At 52.3% G+C, this 20,297-nt stretch overlaps 7 protein-coding genes across 7 annotated transcripts; 4 read left to right on the top strand and 3 right to left on the bottom strand.

The window, feature by feature from the left end:
- Positions 1–927: 927 nt before the first annotated feature.
- Positions 928–1,620, bottom strand: ASPBRDRAFT_137950 (M24 family metallopeptidase; the record flags this gene model as incomplete). Its single annotated transcript, XM_067618947.1, has 1 exon — positions 928–1,620. One exon carries the CDS (start codon positions 1,618–1,620, stop codon positions 928–930), a length of 693 nt encoding a protein of 230 aa, XP_067473637.1.
- Positions 1,621–1,852: 232 nt separating this feature from the next.
- ASPBRDRAFT_138249 (alpha/beta fold hydrolase) lies at positions 1,853–2,791 on the top strand (the record flags this gene model as incomplete). Its single annotated transcript, XM_067618976.1, has 1 exon — positions 1,853–2,791. One exon carries the CDS (start codon positions 1,853–1,855, stop codon positions 2,789–2,791), a length of 939 nt encoding a protein of 312 aa, XP_067473636.1.
- A 252-nt stretch (positions 2,792–3,043) lies between these two features.
- On the top strand, positions 3,044–5,807 carry ASPBRDRAFT_59789 (uncharacterized protein; the record flags this gene model as incomplete). Its single annotated transcript, XM_067628114.1, has 3 exons — positions 3,044–3,247; positions 3,295–3,570; positions 4,191–5,807. 3 exons carry the CDS (start codon positions 3,044–3,046, stop codon positions 5,805–5,807), a joined length of 2,097 nt encoding a protein of 698 aa, XP_067473635.1.
- Positions 5,808–7,752: 1,945 nt separating this feature from the next.
- On the top strand, positions 7,753–11,088 carry ASPBRDRAFT_201011 (cation-translocating P-type ATPase; the record flags this gene model as incomplete). The annotated part of the gene is made up of 1 exon (XM_067621499.1): positions 7,753–11,088. The coding sequence occupies one exon, from the start codon at positions 7,753–7,755 to the stop codon at positions 11,086–11,088; it is 3,336 nt and encodes a 1,111-aa protein (XP_067473634.1).
- Positions 11,089–11,388: 300 nt separating this feature from the next.
- Positions 11,389–14,763, top strand: ASPBRDRAFT_49009 (uncharacterized protein). Its single transcript, XM_067626219.1, has one exon. The coding sequence runs from the start codon at positions 11,667–11,669 to the stop codon at positions 14,637–14,639; it is 2,973 nt and encodes a 990-aa protein (XP_067473633.1). The 5' UTR covers positions 11,389–11,666; the 3' UTR covers positions 14,640–14,763.
- Positions 14,764–14,825: 62 nt separating this feature from the next.
- ASPBRDRAFT_49008 (Zn(II)2Cys6 transcription factor) lies at positions 14,826–17,672 on the bottom strand. Its single transcript, XM_067626218.1, has 10 exons — positions 17,589–17,672; positions 17,367–17,510; positions 17,011–17,314; positions 16,840–16,945; positions 16,669–16,783; positions 16,529–16,608; positions 15,698–16,446; positions 15,500–15,639; positions 15,371–15,450; positions 14,826–15,318 (listed from the first exon to the last, which is right to left on the bottom strand). Exons 1-10 carry the CDS (start codon positions 17,649–17,651, stop codon positions 14,850–14,852), a joined length of 2,250 nt encoding a protein of 749 aa, XP_067473632.1. The 5' UTR covers positions 17,652–17,672; the 3' UTR covers positions 14,826–14,849.
- A 186-nt stretch (positions 17,673–17,858) lies between these two features.
- On the bottom strand, positions 17,859–20,172 carry ASPBRDRAFT_188735 (arylsulfatase; the record flags this gene model as incomplete). Its single annotated transcript, XM_067620137.1, has 8 exons — positions 17,859–18,655; positions 18,712–18,799; positions 18,857–18,870; positions 18,932–19,243; positions 19,299–19,469; positions 19,525–19,691; positions 19,755–20,063; positions 20,122–20,172. The coding sequence occupies 8 exons, from the start codon at positions 20,170–20,172 to the stop codon at positions 17,947–17,949; spliced, it is 1,821 nt and encodes a 606-aa protein (XP_067473631.1). The 3' UTR covers positions 17,859–17,946.
- Positions 20,173–20,297: the final 125 nt, after the last annotated feature.

The raw sequence follows: 20,297 nt of genomic DNA, 5'->3' as shown, positions 1-20,297 counted from the left end.
TGCCAATATCGCCAAGAACCAGATGCGAAAGGTAATTACTAACAGGAAGACTTTACAGCTGCCCAGCATTGCCCGACAATACTAATAAAACCTCGCGCGTCGTAACAGAAACGGCGTACCTGACGAGCATGAATGCTATAACTAAGGATGTGTGGCCACCGAGGTCGAGGTTAAGTAGTACCAGGTACTCTCACCAAATATTAGAGCGCATCTTCATTCTGGGGTGCACGGCGGAAATCCACCCTTGGCGCTTGGCCTTGGCGCTTGGGGGTGGATAGTACTAGTAATTAATTACCCTTGAGTCTGGACGCCTTGGCATTGGGCTCACCGATTTCCGACCGTTTCCGCGGTTTGCATTGAAAGTATGCCATCTTGGAAAGTCTCTTGCATGTTCAGTCGAGTTGATGTGTGATCCTAAGAGAGGAATGAATACATCGACTGCCAAGGTGCGGGCTGATCGATGCACATCACTGAGAGAATATATATCTAGTATCCGCCATCGGAAGTCCGTAATACAAGTACTAAATTTATATTATTATTCCCTTTGTTATACTAATACTTGTGAGGTTATTCCCACATGTAGAGGGATAAAAATTATATATTTTTATTCATACTACCGCAATTATGACAGGTTGACTGTCCTGGCTGAATGGTTTTGGGGGGCCGAGGGGAAGGGATATCAATAAGTAGGTCTACAGGCTATCGTCATCATCAGTACTAATAGTACATTGATGTCCACCATAAGAAGTAAGATTGAATGTATAAACATGACTAGATGTTCTAATATATCTATTCTTCTATATACCCGTCCCCTATACGCTCTAATCATTGTATAATTGCGTGAAGAACTGCATCATGACAGCATGTGCACTTGAAGACATTCATAACCTTCCGTCGGCATTATATACGGGTGATGGGCACATGCAATCAATCCACCGTCAACAACTGCTCACAGAACCCGCCAAATCCACGCGCCCGATCGTGGATATGGATCTCCAGAATCCAGTGCCGCATGTGCCCATCACGCCCCGGAACCATCATTTTATCCCCATTCCCTTGGGCGATATATAGACTGATTCGGTCATTCGGAATTCTCTCATGCGGGAAAGACCCGACCAGGTGACCGGCGATGGGAGCCCCGAAGTCCCATCCAGCTTGTTGAACTTCCTGGCAGGCAATCGCGTACAATTCCTCCGCCGTCATGTCGGGGTTCTCTCGAAACCGTTGCTTGACTGTGTGCCATATGGGGTCTAGCGCATCGCGTAGTTTCAGCTTCGCGGGGTCGTCTCCGAGAACGTATGTACGCCCAAAGTCCGCCTCCCATTCCTCGAAGACCGGGCCGAGGTCCACCACAAGAATGTCGTCCGGTTGAATGATGCGATCGGGAGGGTTCTCGGCAAAGGGACTCAGGGTGTTTGGTCCGCTGCGGACGACTCGCTTATGCCAGTGAGTCCGCACTCCATGACGTTTGGCCCCAAGCTCGTGAATCTCATTGCTGAGGGTCTTTTCACTCACGCCGGGACGAATCAGGTCTCGTTCGATTTCCTCAAATAGTTGCACCGCTTTGTTTTGCGCGTCCAGAAGGTAGGCGGCGCGCTCGCTTTCAATTGATGCAGACATCTCAGGTTCGTGACAACCAAGCCAGAAGGACTGGAGTCAGGAGTGAACAACCGACAGTGTTGAGGGGGAAATGCGATCCGTCTAAGAAGATGTGGGGATGGGGGAAAGATAAAGGATGACAAATGGAGCTAAGCTCACTCGGTCGCACCACGTCGAAGCGGGGTTGGCAACACCATGTGGAGAATATCATCAGAACCACATCCTACAGAGCTATCATATACACTTCGGCAATATGGGCCCTTCACTTGTCGCTGACATTTCACTTACCCAAACGTTTGTCTGTCGCACCAAGATTTACGAGTACCACGTCCGCTGGACCTCAATAGGTGATGCTTCCCGGCCACCCTTGATCTTCGTGCATGGCACGCCGTGGTCTTCGCGTGTTTGGCATGTCCTCGCACGATCTTTGGCTAGATATTTCCATGTCTATCTCTTTGACAACCCGGGATTCGGCGAGAGTCCGCTAGGCACCCCGCTCCCAGGCAAAGAGGAAGCAATTACCAGACAAGTCGCTCTAGATGCTGATCTGGCGCAGCAGTCAGAGGTGTTTGCTGCTTTATATCAGTCGTGGTCGAAGGACTGGCCTCGGGTGCATGAGAAAGCACATGTCGTCGCCCATGATCACGGGGGGCTGATGAGCCTACGGGCGCACCTTGTACATTCCTGCGAGTATGCCAGTTTGTGCTTGATTAATGTTGTTGCTTTGGGTCCATTCGGACAGCCTCTGTTCAAGTCGGTAGCGGAAAATGAAGACGTCTTCACCAGCTTGACCAGGCCGATGTTTGAAGGAATGGTCGAGGCGTATATCCGGAATGCGGCATTTACAGAGCTTGGGAAGGAGACGATGGATATGTTGAAGCGCCCGTGGATCATCAATGAGGCAGGCCGGAAAGGCTTCATTAGACAGATGGCGCAAGCCAATAGTCGCAGTACAGAAGCGGTTGAGGGCAGATACTCACAAGTGGGCCAGGTAATGCCAGTCAAAATTATCTGGGGCACAGAAGACCAATGGATCCCAGTGGAGACAGCAGAGAGACTGAGAGCCAAGTTGAATGCCAAAGAGGTGGTGCTGATTGAAGGAGCAGGACATCTTGTTATGTATGATCAGGAGGGAAGGTTAGGAGTGGAATTGGGATGGTGGCTCGGTGAAGTTAGTCGTGCTCAGGGATGATAAGGTCCCTTGAGTAGTAGTACTCAATCCTGGTGTAGATACAAAGTGTGAATACTTTCTCTAGTATACCTCGCTGCTGTTCAGCAAACACAGCAAACACCTGCCCATCATCATGTGATATGATCGCCAGCTGCTGGGCATCTCCACTTGGTCTCCCCCACTCCCTCCAAAGGCTCGCTTGTCAAACCACGGCTCCTGGAGCATCCGTTCTGTTTACTATATCCAGACGGGGCGACGGTCCAGATAGCTGCCATGTCAACAGAGCCCCTGCTACCGTCCTATGCCTCTGCTACTCAGCATGCGAGTCCCCATGTCAGACATCATTCTGCCCGCCGACGAACTTCCCTCATCATTCCAGCGGCTCCCGTCATCCAAACCTTAAGTGGGCTCACATTCATAACAACGGCGATCATCTCCACCATCTGGGCTTACCGAAGCTATGCACCTCCAGAGCTGGTATGTCCTTCTCCCTCCTTTCTATGCACCCGGATTAATGGTTGCAGTCACCATCAGAGCCGCCTTCCCTACTCCCATACTTCGCGTCGCTATGCCTCACCATCTCGCTCGGCTTCTGGGTCGGGTACTTACTCTTCATCCTGTATGATGGCGCCGGAGGACCGAGAATGCAACGAAAAGTCGTCATCGGGGCATCCACCGTGGGGAAGCTGGTTCTGGCCGGGACCCATATAGGGGTCTGGCTGGGGTACAAATATCTTCTCACTGGGCCGAAGCAGCCAAGCTGGGGACTAATGTTCCTGGCAACACAGGCATGGTGGGATGTTCTGCTGTTCGTGGTTTATTCGTGCTTGAGAAGACCAGTCGAGCCAAGAGTACGATGGTGAGGCAGGCGACATTGTTGCAAGACCTTGGCTTCTATTCAGAATGTTTCATGATTCAAGTATGCATCCTTATCTCCTTGAGCGATTACGTTGTTTATGTCCAGACTGTCGTAGATCCATGTTGTGTCTTCCCCAGAGAGTGAGTGCTTCTGAGATAGCAAGGTTGTTCGGCTGCAAGGGCCGTGTTAGAAGATACGATAAGCTTCCGATAATTGCTGACACCACTAAATTATTCCAACCCAATCTAATACTGATATTGACCATGACTGCATCCCTGCTGTCTCTGATATTCTTGTTTTTCGCAGAGTACTAAGGTGACCGACCGCATAGCCATGCCGGTTTGGGTTAAGGGCGCGGTGCGGCCAGAGCCGGCGGTTTCCCGAACGGGTGCCCGACTTCCTTGTGAACATCTCTTAAGACGTTCCTATTTAGTCTCATTGAGGATATGCTGTATACAGTCAGTTTTCGCAAGGTCCAAACTCCATAGCTTTACTAACAACATTGTCTACCAAAGCAAGCTTTCCTTTACTCTGCCTTAAAAATTCCCATACTGAATTTAGCATTTGAAAATGTCGCTCTCGAACATGCAAGCTATACTGGAAGCAGTCCCTTCGCGATATCGCGGCCCCGGTGGAGCGGTCGCCATCATCAAGGATGGTGAAGTGGTCGGGAAACACACCTGGGGATATGCGGATTTGCGGCACAGGATCCCCATGACTTCCTCAACACTCATGCCAATCTGCTCGATCACGAAGCAAATGTTGTGTTTGATCCTCAAAGATCTGGAGCGCAACCCCACCCCAGCAATGGTGGAGCGAGGCAATATACCTCAACAGCTGTCGGATGCGCTTCGCCAATTGATCTCTCCCGAACTCATCGACAACAACGGTCTGCGGATTGACCATCTCTGCAACAATCAATCGGGCATACGAGATTATTGGGCCATGTCGATGTTTTGGGGTACACAACCAGAGGGGGAATTTACACTCGCGGGCGACGCCCCGCAAGCACTCAAGCGGACGAAGTCACTTCATTACCAGCCAGGCACACAATACTCCTACTGCAATCTCAACTTCCACATCCTTGCTCGCATTATCGAGCGCGTTAGTGGAAAGTCTTTTGGTGAACTGCTCTCAGAGCGCCTCTTTTCACCCGCTGGGATGAAAACCGCAACTCTCTGCGCAGACAACAATCACTTGCCTCCTCCATGCGTGGGGTACGAAGGCAACGAGTCTTTTGGCTATATACCCGCCGTCAATCGGACTCAATGGTCTGGAGATGCCGGTGTCGTGGCCTGCTTGGAGGATATGATCGCATACGAATGTTATTTGGACAAGGCATGGGCTGATCGGGAGAGCGCATATCGGCAGATGGCGAAAGAGCCGTCATTTGATGATGGTACACCAGCCGGCTATGGATATGGTTTGGAACACATCAAGTTCGGGCAAACTCCAACCATTGGCCATGGCGGGGCCGTTCGCGGATATCGCCTGCACCGGACCCAAGCACCATCGGAACGGTTAGCGGTTGTTGTTATGCTCAATCATGAGATAGACGCTGCGGAGGTAGCTGGACATGTTCTTCAGCAGGCTCTCAGCCTCCCTGTACAGCAGGATTTACTTTCCATGCCATCCGCAGACTGGGTAGGGGTTTACTTTGACGCGGACGCACAGCTGGTCGTCGAAGTTCGCCTTGGTGGACCAGGAGAGATCATTATCACGTATACGGGCGATGACGAGACCCTGAAGCTCACTGAGAGATGCAAAGCACGGTCGGACTCTGCAACTGCCACGCTGTCTTCCGATATCCTTACCCTCCACCGTAAATACGAGAACCGTCATATCCAGGCTAAACGGATCAATCCTGGTCAACAGCCGACGGGCGAATATGTCGGGCAATACCACTGTGCGGAAGTTGACTCCAAGTTTCAGTGCAGCGGAGCCGGTGGCATGCTATACGGATCGTTCGAGGGGTTCCTGGGCCACGGGCCAGCTGAGCCGATGCGATACTTGGGAGACGACATCTGGTTTCTCACATGCGCACGAGGCTTGGATGCGCCGGCACCGGGGAATTGGACTGTTGTATTTCAACGGAGTGAAGAGGGTGAGGTTGTCGGCGTTACATTCGGATGTTGGTTGGCCAGAAAGGTTACCTTTGTGAAGGACAGAGCCCTGTAGAGATCGGGTTAGAACTGCAGTGCATAGCTTCAAGAAGGAGAAGGAGATAGTGTGGTCAACATTCCATAGACACTTGCATTCTTGGAAAATACATAGGTAGCTTGGAAGCATGATTATCTTGGACGGGCCATCACATTCCAGGGTGGACGATGAATACCATGACAACAGCCAACTACTGATATCATGCTACGGACAGAGATACAAGTCTAAGATGACTTTCATTGTAGCCAGGCAGATAAAATCAAGGGACACTATCCAGGTGAGATGTGAGTGTATTCGATGGAATTCGAACAAACAAAGCGAACAAGCATGCCTCCCCTGGTAGACAAGCAAAGGGCAAAGCAATTCGAAAATTTTCAACCCCTACAAAGACTCCGCACATAGAAATCCTTGAGAGAAAATTTCATTGACCAAAAAAAAAGCCTCACAACATTGGGGTGCAGACTGACTCGTCACAGTCCGGAGACAGAAAACTCCGCTTCGCACCCACCGAAGGAAGTGCAAAATTTTTTTTGCAGTCGCCACGGAGGAGAGTTGAGTTGGGTGTGCGCTTTGGTGGGCATTTTCCCTTCCCGCGTGGTTGGAAAAGCGAGTAGTTTTAACTATGCGGGATTATTCAGAGCGATTCATTTCGGTTCGGTTCCTCCCTTTGGGGGGGAAACTGACTGCGCCTCTCCACCCGTCTCGGTCGGTCGGTGCGAACACGGCTTGCTCTCCCACGAGGTTACAGACCAGACTTCAAAAGAAATGAAGTTGTATGGGTCATAAAAATCCCGCAGTGATGGTGTCAGCACGAAGCGAAGTGAGGATAGGATGGACTAGTCAGTATCTGCAACGCTGGTGGGATGGCAAAATTAAAATCTGACATTTGTGTGCGAAGGCAACACGAAGTGGTTTCGACGATGACAACATTTTACATTTATTGAGTTGCGTGAAGATCGAAGGGGGATAGAATTGCTACTTGGAGGTTGATGATGATATCAGACACCACACAGGCACAGGGACCAGACAGTCTCATCAATGGGGATACTTGGGAGGGTTCTTCTTCTACGGATTGACAGGCGAGCCCCCACCGTGGAGATGCTTATTTCCGGGATGGAGCCAATCAGCACCAAACGAAGGCAGCGTAGCAGAGTCTATCGGCAATAAGGAATCTTCCCGCCCAAGCTGGATGCAGCAGAGACATGACCCTGCAAATAATGCTAGCGAGTACCGTCCCACCTGGTCTCCACGTGCGATATTTTGCATGCACATCTGCCAGTTGCGCAGCAAGCTCGGAGAACCAGGTTTGTGTGAGAAAGACGCCTGGATTCATGGCAAGATACTGGATGGTAGTAGGTCGTGCAGGAAGACTTTTCCCGATGGCTCTGGACGGCCAACAACCATCTGCTTGGCAGTGAATCCCTGCTACAGTAGTGTCCTTTTCTGGGCTCGTTTCTGGGCTAGCTTTCCTTGACCGGAGCCATCCATGGTTAAGGCAACCAGGATCCACAGGCACAGTGAGGGGTTTCCCAGAACCAGCAGTTGACAGCTGGGGACCTGCACTAAGCAGCAGGGCTCTGTTGATCTCTCGTATGGCTTGGGGCCGGCCGCACAATCCTCTGTTGCCCTTCACAGCAGCTGAACGCGTCTGCCTGCCCGCCCTCAGAAGCTGTGACACATATTTTCTTTTCGTTCCCTCCACGATCTGTGAACAGCCATCCCACCGCACCATCACTTTTCAGGACTGGTCTCGAGTTCACGATGACGGCCGGGGAGCAGATAAATAGACGCAGGGGCTTCCCTGAAGCTGCCTGCTGAAACCGTCCAGCAGCAACAAGTTCTTCTCCTGCCAACCTATCCCTAATATTCCGCCTCGCACAGACGAGTCACACTCAGTGCATCACTCCACGTTACAGAGACTGTCATCAGAGGGTGATTCATCTCCTCGTTGCTCTCCATCATCATGACCACTCCTCCTACAACGGCTGCGTCTGGTGACCAGCCAGCTGAGTCTTCATCCAGCCAGGACCTGGAGGCCGATCAGGAAACACTCAATGACCAGGTGCGAGGCTCTGCGCGATCCCAGCGCATTACCTTCCACCATCACAATGCACAAGACGGCACTCGGTCCATATACGCCCCTGGGGACAAACGTTCCCGCAGTCGAGATACCATTCGCAGCACGCGCAGCACGCGCAGTATTCCCCAATCCCCCACGGCCACAGGGATCCCCATCGAGTTCCATACCCTCTCATTTCAGATCTCCGAGTCCCAGGCAGCCCCAGAGCATGTCTTGAAGGAGCGAGGGAAGGCAGAAAAGAAGCCAGACCAGGACTACTTCGAGAGTCTCGACTTCCATGTGCTGGCTACCGACCGGTTGTGCCAGCAGTTCAATGTCGATGCCAGCCGTGGCTTGAGTAAAGATGCGGCATCCACTCGTCTTCAACGCGATGGAAAGAACGTGATCGCGCACCATGGGGAGAATTATGCCAAGAAGATCCTGGGCTACGTGTTTGGCGGCTTCTGCTCGGTCCTCTGGATCGGTGTGATTATTTTCTTCCTCTGCTGGAAACCGCTCAGCAACCCTCCATCAGTCACCAACTTGGCCATGGCCATCCTCGTCATCATTGTCATCGCCCTGCAAGCATCCTTCTCCGCTTTTCAGGATTGGTCGACATCGCGCGTCATGAAATCGATCCTGGGCCTGCTGCCCGCGGAGGCTCTCGTTCTCCGCGAAGGGAGCTTGATTCGGCTGCCAGCTACGGATCTGGTCGCGGGGGATGTGGTTCAGATCTCCATCGGCAACAAAGTGCCGGCCGACATGCGCATTATCAAGAGTTCGGGCGATGTTCGATTCGATCGGTCCATCCTGACGGGAGAGTCGGATGAGGTCGAGGGTGCCACCGACGCAACAGACCAAAACTTCCTGGAGACCCGCAATATCGCATTCATGGGCACCAGTGTCACCAATGGCAATGCTGTGGGCGTTGTGGTCCTGACGGGGAGTCGCTCCGTCATGGGTCGCTTGGCGTCCATCACTGCGGACGTGAAGGAAAAGCCAACGCTCATCCAGAAGGAGATCACGCGCTTCGTACGAATCATCGTGGTGCTCACGGTCATCCTCGCAGCAGTGATCCTGTTTACCTGGGTGGGCTGGCTGCGCGTGGATCACCCCCAATTCATGAGCGTCGTTGATATGTTGAACGATGTTATGGGCTGCGTTGTCGCCTTCATTCCCGAAGGTATGCCGGTCGCCGTGGCCCTCACCTTGATGGTCGTCGCAAAGAGAATGAAGGCGAACAACATCTTGCCCAAGGGACTGGCGACGGTGGAAACACTTGGCTGTGTGAATGTAATCTGCTCCGACAAGACTGGGACGCTGACCCAGAACAAAATGTTTGTGCAGTCGGTGGGCCTCGTTGACCGGGAATTCTTCGTTGAGGATCTCGTGAACGCGCAGCAGAAGTCGGTTCCCCTGCCCGAACCCCTGAAGCCCCTCCTGCGAGGCTCCAAGCTTTGCAACGATGCTTTCTTCGACCAAGAAACATTGGCCTTGCCGGTTGCTGAACGCATCGTGAATGGCAATGCAACCGATGCGGCCGTTCTACGTTTGGCTGAGACGCTGAGAAAGGATGGAGAGAATGGTCTTGATGGCTACGAACGCACCCATCAGATCCCCTTCAACTCGAAAAACAAATGGATGCTCACAGTGCACCATAATCCGTCCTCCTCAACCCACAGTCTCCTCTACGTCAAAGGTGCCCCGGATGTACTTCTGCCCAAGTGTACTTCATACTGGTCCAAGGACGGTGTGGCGAAGCCTTTGGATGCAGCTGCGAAGGAGATGTTTACCGCATTCCAGCAGAAGCTTTCCCGCCGGGCCCAGCGAGTCATCGTCCTTTGCCAACGGGATTATGCGCCTGCTGCTGCCGTGGGCACAAATCAGTTCAACGAGGAGCTCCTCGCCAATGGCGTACAGGACCTGACCATTATCGGCATCTTTGGTATCATCGACCCTCCCCGTCCGGAGATCCCCGAAACAGTGGCCGCCTGTCGACGCGCTGGCATTCGCTTCTTCATGGTAACAGGTGATTTTGGTCTGACCGCTGCGGCCATTGCACGGGACATTGGAATTTTCAGCGGAACGGCCGAGCCAGACACCGTGGCAGACCTTGTGTCCTCACCGGTCGCAGCGACGGCGGAAAAGTATGAAGGACGATCGAGACGCAGTCTCATGGTGGAGGGGTCGCAAATATCGACTCTGAATGAAGGCCAGTGGAATGCAATCTGTCAATATGAGGAGATTGTCTTCGCCCGCACCACGCCGGAGCAAAAGTTGCGCATCGTTGAGGAGCTCAAGTCCCGCGACAGTGTCGTAGCCGTGACAGGCGACGGAGTCAACGATGCACCGGCCTTGCGTGCTGCTGATATTGGAATCGCCGTGGTCTCAGGCAGCGATGTTGCCATCGAAGCGGCGGACCTGGTGTTGATGGATAAGTTTGACTCCATCGTGGAGGCGATCCGCCTGGGTCGGCTGGTATTCCAGAACCTCCAGAAGGTCATCGCTTATCTGCTTCCGGCAGGCAGTTGGTCTGAGATTTGGCCCGTGATCATGAACGTCTTCTTCGGTATACCCCTGCCATTGAGCTCCTTCCTGATGATCATCATCTGTGTGTTCACGGATCTGTTCTTGTCGCTGTCGCTCATCATGGAGAAAGAAGAGTTCGACCTGCTCAGCATCCCACCTCGCAACCACAAAACCGATCACTTGATCAACCTTCGCATCTACGGACAATCCTATCTCTTTGTAGGAGTTATGGAAGCCTTTTGCGCCCATATCATGTTCTTCCTGTACATGTACAAGAAAGCCGGCATCCCGTTCCACGCGCTGGTATTCGCATTCGAGAAATACTCCGACGGTTTTTACGGATACACAGAGGCCGAGCTTACCCACTTCAACTCCGTGGGGCAGAGCGTGTACTTTGTCACGTTGGTCATCATGCAATGGGGCAATATCCTCTCCGTCCGGAGCAAGCGCATGTCCATCCTGCAGGCCGATCCCATTCGCGCTAAACGCCGCAACCCATGGCTGCCTCTGGCCATGCTGGTGTCCCTGGCGATTGCCATCTTTGTGACAGAGGAGCCGGGTCTGCAATCGCTTTTCAATACTGCTTCTATCCCGTTGGAGTTTTGGTTTATTCCATTGGGTCTGGCATTTGGCGTCCTGGTCATGGATGAGCTGCGGAAGGTGTTGGTCCGCGTGTTTCCGCGGGGACCTGTCGCGAAGATTGCGTGGTGAGGAGTTGGCGTCAATGTTGCTGCATTTTACCTGCAAGATAGAACTATATGTGCGATTGTAAATATAATATTAGTTCCTCGATGCAATGCAACGCCAGATACAGAGTAACCGTCTTCTAGCAAGAATCATGGGTATAATATCCGAAAGGACAGACACTCGGCCGAACTGGGAAATCGGAGGGTTTGCACAATTTGCACTTCATGCAAAGCCCACAAATTGTTCGGGGTGAATCACGTGCCCTCCCTAATACGGTTATCATGTGATATTGCTGGGCCTGCCATCACCCTTGATACATTACCACCGCCAGCAATCTAGAATCCATTGCAACTACTAAAGTCTCTTACAGCAATATCCCCACACTCAGATATTGACATACTGCGACAGTATGACCGGGTGGATGATTTGGGTGGATGCCGAATGACCGAGGATACTCCCGGAGATGACGTCGTATCCGTCCCAATGCAACCAGAGTTCCGGGCATCCCATGGAATCCTGAACGGAGCTGACCCTGACTTTCTGGAGACTCACCTTCCAACTTCAAGCTAAGTAATATTTTTAATCACGATGACACTCCAAAGATGACCCCCGGGGAAAATTCCTCAAAACATACGCCGACTGCCGGCGTGGCAGAACGGGCACCAATGGCCTTGCCAGCCTGGTTGGACCACTTGAACCTCCGCGATCTCAAGATCCTCTTTCGCTGTTGGGCTGCAGCATGGGTTGCGACATTGTTAATCTTCATCGGACCTGCCCTGCAGAAGATTGGCATCGCCACGTTCTTTGGCGCGCTGGTGTTATATATAGTTCCTCCAGCCGGCATTCTATTCATATACCTGCTTGCATCATTCACCCTTCTCGCTGGGATGTGCCTGGGTTGGGCATGGGGTCTGCTCACAACGAAGGCAGCGTTGGCTGCACGCCCGTCGTCTCAAACCCAAGCTCGTCTGCAGCAATTGCAGCAGGAAGTAGTGACTCAGGCTCGTCAGTCTGGACAAAGCACTACGACAGTAACGCAGCAGCTGATCCACGATGGATTCATGCTGGATGCACGTGTGACTGTGGTATTCTATGTCATGGCATGTGTTTTCGTCTATGCCATGTCACGTCTTCGAGTGGCCAACAATAAGTTTGCGTTGGCCCAGATATTCAGCATCATCATCACCGACCTCTTCCTCCTCTTCGGACCGACTTTGCCATCGTTTACGGCGATGTTACCCAGGGTCCTGATTGAGCCTGGTGCTATAGGCATCGGACTGGGCGCAGCTTGTTGTCTCCTCTTCTTTCCACAGTCTACGTCGTATGCTGTTCTAACCAAGATGGAGCAGCTGCTTCGCCTGGGACAGGTGCCGCCGAAGTGCACCGAAGCACGCCTCCATGGTGGAGATCTAAGTCTGCAACAACTCGTCGAAACAAAGGGCAAAGGCATCAGTCTGCTCAAGGCTCTTGATCCATTGTTGGCCTTTCTTCCTCTAGACCTCTCCAGAGGCCATTGGGGTGCCGATGACTTGAAAGCTTTACAGCAGAAGTTGCGAAAAACTCTGGTCGCCTCTTTGTCTTTGCTGAATTACCATATAGCACGGATACACGAAGATGAGAATATAGCCAAGCTTGCGCAACATGAGACCGCTCTGGCAGACGGCGACGACTCCACAGAAAAGAAGAACCAGCCCATTGGTCATCATCAGATTCAGCAGAGTAGTAATCTGATGCACGCCTTCCAGAAGGCAGAAGAAACAGCCATTCGTACACGTACGCTCGAGGCACTCAGGCGCTCCACTCTGCCGCTTCTACAAGCCATCTCGGATGCAATGGAGACCAGCATTGAGACCATCCATATTGTCAACAATCGGCGATGGGTCCGTGCACCCTCGCAATCTCACATGGACCAGCAGATTGCACGAGCGCAAGACGCATCAGAAAACCTCCGCAGGATCCGCGCAACCAGTATCACTGCAACCACAGAAGCATTGATTGAAAGTCACGTAGAAATATTCGATGAGCAGGGTAATTTCAGAAACGGCGATGTGGGCGGCGTGCATGCGCTGCGAGGGATCATCATCGGCATGGTCATTGAGGAGCGCATTCTGACGTTGGCCGAGGCGACCCAACAGCTCATCGAACACATCCTGTGGCTACTACAGAATCGTCCGAAGCCTCGCCTTTGGATCCCTTCTCGGTTACAGTACGCCTTGACGTGGATCGGGACTGGGAGTGTTCCCACTCCAATGTCAGACTCTGCCGGAAACACTGCGACGGACCCGGAGGATCTCGAGGAACGGACCCGGGAAGCAGATCGTCGATTGAGGATCAGCCGGGGGTATGGCACACCACAGCGCACTCGCACCGCACGCACCATTATCTCCATATACCAGTGGTTGTTCAACCCAGCTGGCATGTATGCCCTCCGGATGGTGGTTGTGACCATCGCCACTTCAATCCCTTCATCGCTCCCTCACACCGCTGGATTCTTCTACCGCGAGAAAGGCATCTGGGGAGTCATCACCGCACAAACCACCCTCCTGGTCTACATGGCCGACTTCACCATGTCGTTAGTATCCCGCCTCGTCGGCACAGTGGTCGGCGGAGTTCTAGGCATGGTCGCCTGGTACATAGGCTCCGGACACGGACCAGGCAACGCATACGGGCTGGGAGCGATCACAGCAGCAATGACAGTCATCCTAATGTGGTGGAGGATCTTCCTCCCACCGACCTTAACCATGGCCGCCATCATGAGCGGTGCCACATTCGCCCTAGTTGTCGGCTTCAGCTACGACGACGGCCATGTTCAACAATACGGCCTCCCAGGGCGCGGCTACGCAGCCTTCTGGAAACGGCTCGTCACCGTGCTCCTCGGCTTCGTCGCCGCCACCGTCGTCCAGCTCTTCCCCCGACCACCCTCTGCCACGCGTCACATCTGCCAGACGATGTCCAACTGTGTACGAACAATCTCCGACCACTACGCTCTAGTCCTCTCCCACTGGGCAAGAGCCGACGACCCGGACCACCCGATCGCCACCGTCGCCGAGAAAATCACCCTCGAGATGGCCGAAACCCTCCTATCTCTGAAAGGACCCATCGGCCTGCTCCGTTTCGAAATGAGCTTCGGCCCCTTCAACCGCAAGACCCTCTCACGCACACAATCCCTCCTCGAAGACATGAACCAAGCCCTCGGGCGTCTCCTCGTCCTCTCCACTACACTGCCACTCAACCTCCAAGACCGACTAATGGAGACGGTAGGCTTCCTGAACGACAACACAGTAGGAGACGTCATGGCCGTGCTGGGGGTCATCGAACAGGCCCTCAAGGCAGGTGCCGCGCTGCCCGAACGGCTGCCCACGCCGTTAGTCAAACGATGCTTCGAGGCGTGGGGTGGTCAGCATCGGACGGCGGAGCTGAGTAAGACGTTGGTAAGGGATGAGAATTATAGACGGTATTGTGTGGCTATTAGCTCGTATTTGAAGTTCTTGGCGTCGATTGATGAGCTGGTGCTGGTGTTGAAGGCTGCGTTGGGGGAGTCGCATATTGTTGATCGGGGAGGGGAGGTTGTTTAAATATATTCATTGTGGCTTTGATCTGGGAGTGTAGAGTATCAGATACGCGCGGGATGGGTATAGTTGGAGAAGAGTATATTCCAGGTCACGATGACTAAATGTTATGACAATCAAAGAACACGTGTAGTATTGTATGATACTACTATATCTTCTATTAACATCAGTAAGATACAGGATATCTATAGGAGCACTTGTAGATTGCACAATGGGCTATAGATACACAGACTGAAAAGCGTCCGGGAGTGGTGAACTCCCAGAATTATCAGTGGATTCATTCAGTGACCAGAACCAGTGCAGAGAAGAGAACAAATCATCAGCATCCTCAGACTCAATAAACTGCCCCAACGGCCATTCGGCTCGTACTGCACCGTAGCCTTCCACATTGACGCCTGCGCTCGAATTCGAATCGTCATGGGGTCCAGTAGGAGGGACCTGCACTGCCGAATTTTGTGGGATTGTGTTGCAGACGTCTAAGGCGTCAAGCCGTGGTGAAGGAGCCGATGGCATCTCCGGCGTCTCCCTCCCTATTGAGTCATCAAGTAGGACCTCGTCTGGAGCTGCGTGCATGACGTGATAGCTGGATGTTCTGGAAAGGTGCGCTAAACGCTCTGCCCTAGCCTTTCGGAAATCGCGAAAGTCATATTCGGCTACGTCTTGTCCGACAAGATTGTGATCATGACTACGGTAGTGTTAGCTCAAATTCCAAGCAGGGGATGATTTGATTCACGAACCTTTGGATGAGAGTCAGATCCTCCTGAGTAAGGAGCCGCGTGAAGTCGCATTTTATCATTCGGTAAGCGGCCTCGAGGTACTGGAGTGGCTCAGCTCTGACTGCGCAAGTGTCGACCAATGGGGCTTACCAGATCTTTCGAAAACTCTGAGCGGCCTGCAAGATGCCTAATGACCGTGAGGAGGTGACCGATTGCATTTATGAATTCCGGGCTCTTAGGATCACTAGAGATATCCACAGCGGCTAGTCGCCGAGGCTCGAAAAGAAGGACTGTGCAATCGATTCTTAGCAGATTATTCACTAACAGGGCCGCTAGGATCCATCGTACTCTCAAGAGCAACATATGACTGAATACCGATATGCGGATCAAATATGATGTCTTTCTCAAGCCCTTCCTTGACTAGGCCCGAAATGGCCAGGGCGTGCGCAATTCTACTACGCCGAGCCTGGACAACCATATCTCTCCTTGTAGGATCGTGTGAAAATATCAGCAAAGCGGCTCGACCGAGAATGATGAAGAGATTATGGCGCAGAACGTGCAGGAGGATGAAAGTGCCGAGTCGATCGTGGTGGAGGAACACGTTATCCGTGTTGAACTGGAGCCGCCGGGGCAGAGCTGCAATCACCTCCTCAACGTCGGCCTGGAGAGCTGAGAGCTGGGTTGACAGGGTCTCAATGGACTGATCTTGGTGGGACGCACGAAATGCAAAGTGTAAAACCCGTCGACGGGCAGCAGCGGCGCGTAGGATATAGGCCCACATGTCAAGGGGTGCGCGTGGAAGACCCGCCTCCACTGGGTTGCTGGAATCCATTCGGCCTAGAAATAGCGGTTCGGTCTTGACTTGTTCGTTGCTAAGGAAACTGTCCTGATCACAGGGGAGTTGGATCCGGAAGGACCGTTCCTCAATGGTCTGAGAACCGTACCGACCACCGTCGATCATTGAATCCAGGTAGAAGGTGCACCACGCCACGCGCCGGAGGGCTTCACGAGAAAGAAGTGGAGAGAGCCGGTGAGGAGACGGGAAGTCTGCAGGATATTTCCGGTCGAATGTATGAAGAGACATCATCTGCATCATTCTGTGGCGAGTCAGCTCGCTTGCCCTAGGGAAGACGCGTCTAGGCTGTTCTTGAATTGTGGTATGATCATAGGGACTCTCACCTAGCACAGCTAGCACCTAAGAGCCAAGCGGAGGTGAACTTGCCGCGTGCTAGGTCATAGTGTTGGGCAAGAAGTAGCGCCTACTCAAAAGGCTTCAGCTAAAGATACCAAATTTGGTCCATCAAGAAGGCACGACATACCATAAGTTGAATAACGCCGAACCCTTGATAAATCTGTGGGGTAAGAGATTGAATTGCGGCATCTGCCCAAGCGTCTGCCTTCGCTATATTATCGGGAGTAACCGGAGCAGCAAATCTATAAACAGATAATTAGGTTTCAAAAGAACATGACAACAGTGACCTAGAGATCACCTCGTAGCGCTAGCAATCATCATTAGCGTCAATTCTCGTGGCGGCTTGCCTTGCGCGCAGAGTCGTCTGAAGTGGATGGGGTTAACGAAGGCAAAGAATCCAAAGTCTACAGCAGAAACGTCAGTCAGTCGGAGCCCAATCAGGCAGGAAGAAGGAGTGTAAATGACCTACGATGCACCGATGCGAAGTAGAGCTGGACGAGCTCTTCGAGCTCATTCCCGTCAGGCAGCCTGCCCAAACTTATGGACGCTGACGCTTCACTTTCTGGTATGGAAGTATTTGCCGAATCAGATCCTCGACCTCTGGAAGAATGACGATTTTGGTCAACATTATTTTTCTGCAATGCATGTAACGTGCCTTTGTTCATGGACAGAGCAGGGGGCCCTCGATCTGGACAATCTGGAGCTCTCAGGCAGTCTATGCCCCATGCCCTACACCTATCACATTTGTCACGAACATCCCCGATACACCTGAGCTGTTTAGAGAGGTGTCAGCGTAGTTGTAATAGCTGGGATTCTGAGTCGCACTTTCTTCTCACGGCAAAAATCGCACGCTGTCGCGTTAGGCCTTCGCGATGGCCTGGATCTCTTTCGATCGTCGCTCGCCCAGTTGCAAGTTCGATTGCCTTTGAGGCATCGACCGCACACGGGCCTGTGCTCGTCGCATTTAATCTTATCCATATGAGACATGGTTCGGTGGGCCTACATACGGGATTCACCGCAGTAGCGCCATGCGGTAGTAATGCTTACCTTCCGAGTCCTGCATGTCTGGCAACCTGAACGGGTCCGCTGCACCCGTACTACTTTGTGCATCCTGGTGACAGGCGGTGTCTCGTTCATGTCGGATGAAGGAAAGGAGAGAAACGAAAATGAACTAGACCTGCATGAAAGAGGGGAAAGAAGAAAGCTGCAGGATGACAAAAAACTGTCATAAGACCCCGCATATTGAACTAATTTGAGTCTTGGGACGGTTTAGACCCGATGGCGCCATATTGGTCCCACTTTGCGATGTTAGTTTAAGCCCTTCCATGATTATATTGATTTCTGATACTGAGCCCCATCAGCATACCGTACTATATAATAACTATATCGCTTGTGAAGAGATCTTTTAGCACTGGACCGGTTTATGCCCACCTCGAGCATCCATCCAGGACTTCTGTAGTCCCATTTCGTCTTCCCACAGCTCTGGTGCCTCCTCCTTAGTCAAGCCTGGGGCCATAGCTCCATCTCCCCAGACAATTCCACACTCTACTACATACTCATCCCAGGCCTTCAGCAACTCCTGCAACCTCTCCGGTTCTGCATGGGCCAGATCTTTGGTCTCGCCAGGATCATCCCTCACGTTGAAAAGTTCCCACCCATCATCGCCTTCCCCAGCACCCCCCTGTGACTTTGCAAAGTGAACAATCTTCCAATCTCCCTTGCGTAGGGCGCCGCGCGCGAACAGCTCCCATCCGATGGGCTCGGAAGAAGAATGAATTGCCCATGTCTCGTCGTGTTCTACACTTTCTCCTCGGCCAAAGAAAGGGACCCAGGACTTCCCACGGATGGCGTGGACCTCTTTGTCGCGGAAGGTGGTCATTGGACGTGAGCCTTTGCTTGTCACTGCTGGTAAAGGTACGCCTGCGAGTTCCAGGAAGGTAGGCACAAAGTCCATGACCGTGGAGAAAGACCTATTGAATGAACCTGCAGCTAAGGTTGGGAATGCGTTAACGGGAGGCTTGACCACACAAGGTACGAGAATGCCGCCCTGAGATGGGAAGCATTTGAACAGTCGCGACGGTGCGGTGGATGCCTGCGCCCACAGTGGACCCAGCCTGTTTGTCCGGAGTCAGCTTGATCGAAAAATTTCTAGCGCATGGTCACTGCATACCACGTGAACGAATTGTATGCACCGATATTATCATATGAGTTATCGTAATGCTCGTGGATGGCACGCATAATGTTGTCGCCCATGACGGCTAGACTCGATAATTAGTGGTCAGATTTAAACAATCGATCAGAAGGGGTATACCCACGGATGGCTTCCAGACTGCTCATTCAATATCATTAGCGATCGTTGAAGCGAGTACACGACCAGGACAAGTACTTACGCAGCTCCTTCAGCTCCATTATCACTCATGAAGACGATGAAGGTATTGTCATACTCCCCCATTTTTTTCAGGTACTCGATCACTTTTCCCACATTGATGTCCACGGAGTCCACCATGCCCGCATACGTCTCCATTGCCCTGACTGACGAGCGCTTCTCCTCTGGCGTGAGATTGTCCCATTCTTCTGCGCCTACCTTTGTTGTTTCGACCTTGTGGGGAACGACTGACTCATCAATGATTCCCAGTTCGCTGAGCTTCTGCAACCGGCGTTCACGAAGTGCATACGGACCGTCGTCGTATACACCCTTATATCTACCCACACTGGTTAGATGATTACTTCCATACATAAGCCATTGCATGTCCTCACTTATCGCGTTGGGCTTTCGAACACTGCAGCGGCCAGTGAGGCGCTGTGTACGGTAAGAAAGAGAAGAAAGGCTTTGCTTTCTCGCTCTCCGTGCGTTCTTCGAGGAATTGAATCAGTCGGTCGGTGTAATAATCCGTCGAGTAGAAACCATCTTCGTTTTCATTCGGAGTACTGTCTCGATCATCAGCATGCGGAGGTCGAAAGTCGGATTTCTGCAAAAGCTTACATGTCAACCTTTTTACCACCCTCAGCGTGAACTGGACGACCGCCAAATGCAGGTTTTTGCTGCACAGGCTCCCAGCCATAATGGTTACAACATCCCGGGAGCATAGCAAAGGCCTTTTGAAACCCACGTTCCCAGGGCCCCTGCGTCGTGCGCATTCCCAAATGCCACTAATTATGTGTCAGTATCACATCATGCTCACACAAAACTTAATGTTCCAGTCAGATAAATACCTTTCCTGACATGGCCGTAAAGTACCCATTATCCCCAAGAATCTCAGGTAGGGTTGCCACGTCCTGGTTGAGGAATCCTTCGTAACCAGCTTTTCCGGAGAACCGTTGGGCTCCATGCTTGGAATGCTTGTATTCAATCAACACACCAAGTCCACCGAGATGAGCATCTGTTCCGCTCAAGAGCATGGCGCGCGTAGGTGAGCACGCAGCGGCAGCATGGTGGTTGAGCATGCGCACGCCCTCGGCGGCCAGCCGATCAATGTTCGGCGTGTTAATTTCTGAGCCATAGCAGCCTATGTCAGAGTAGCCCTGGATATGGAGTCAGTGAACTAAGTTTCAATGTGTGCGGGGAAGGTCAAGTGCTCACGAGGTCATCGGCAAGGATGAACAGGAAGTTTGGACGTTTGGTGCTCCCCATGTTGAAAGGTACGTTACAAGTTAGAGGTAGAGGTTTTAAAGAGATACAACGGTTCAATTCGACAATTTATGGGCGAGACACAGTGAATCGGCAATGCGAGATGACTTCGCTCGGAGCGGAGAGAC

The sequence above is a fragment of the Aspergillus brasiliensis genome (genome assembly GCF_001889945.1).
Source record: "Aspergillus brasiliensis CBS 101740 unplaced genomic scaffold ASPBRscaffold_21, whole genome shotgun sequence".
NCBI lineage: Eukaryota > Fungi > Ascomycota > Eurotiomycetes > Eurotiales > Aspergillaceae > Aspergillus > Aspergillus brasiliensis.
The sequence above is the reverse complement of the archived record's forward strand: the minus strand, read 5'-3'. Positions and strand labels throughout refer to the sequence as shown.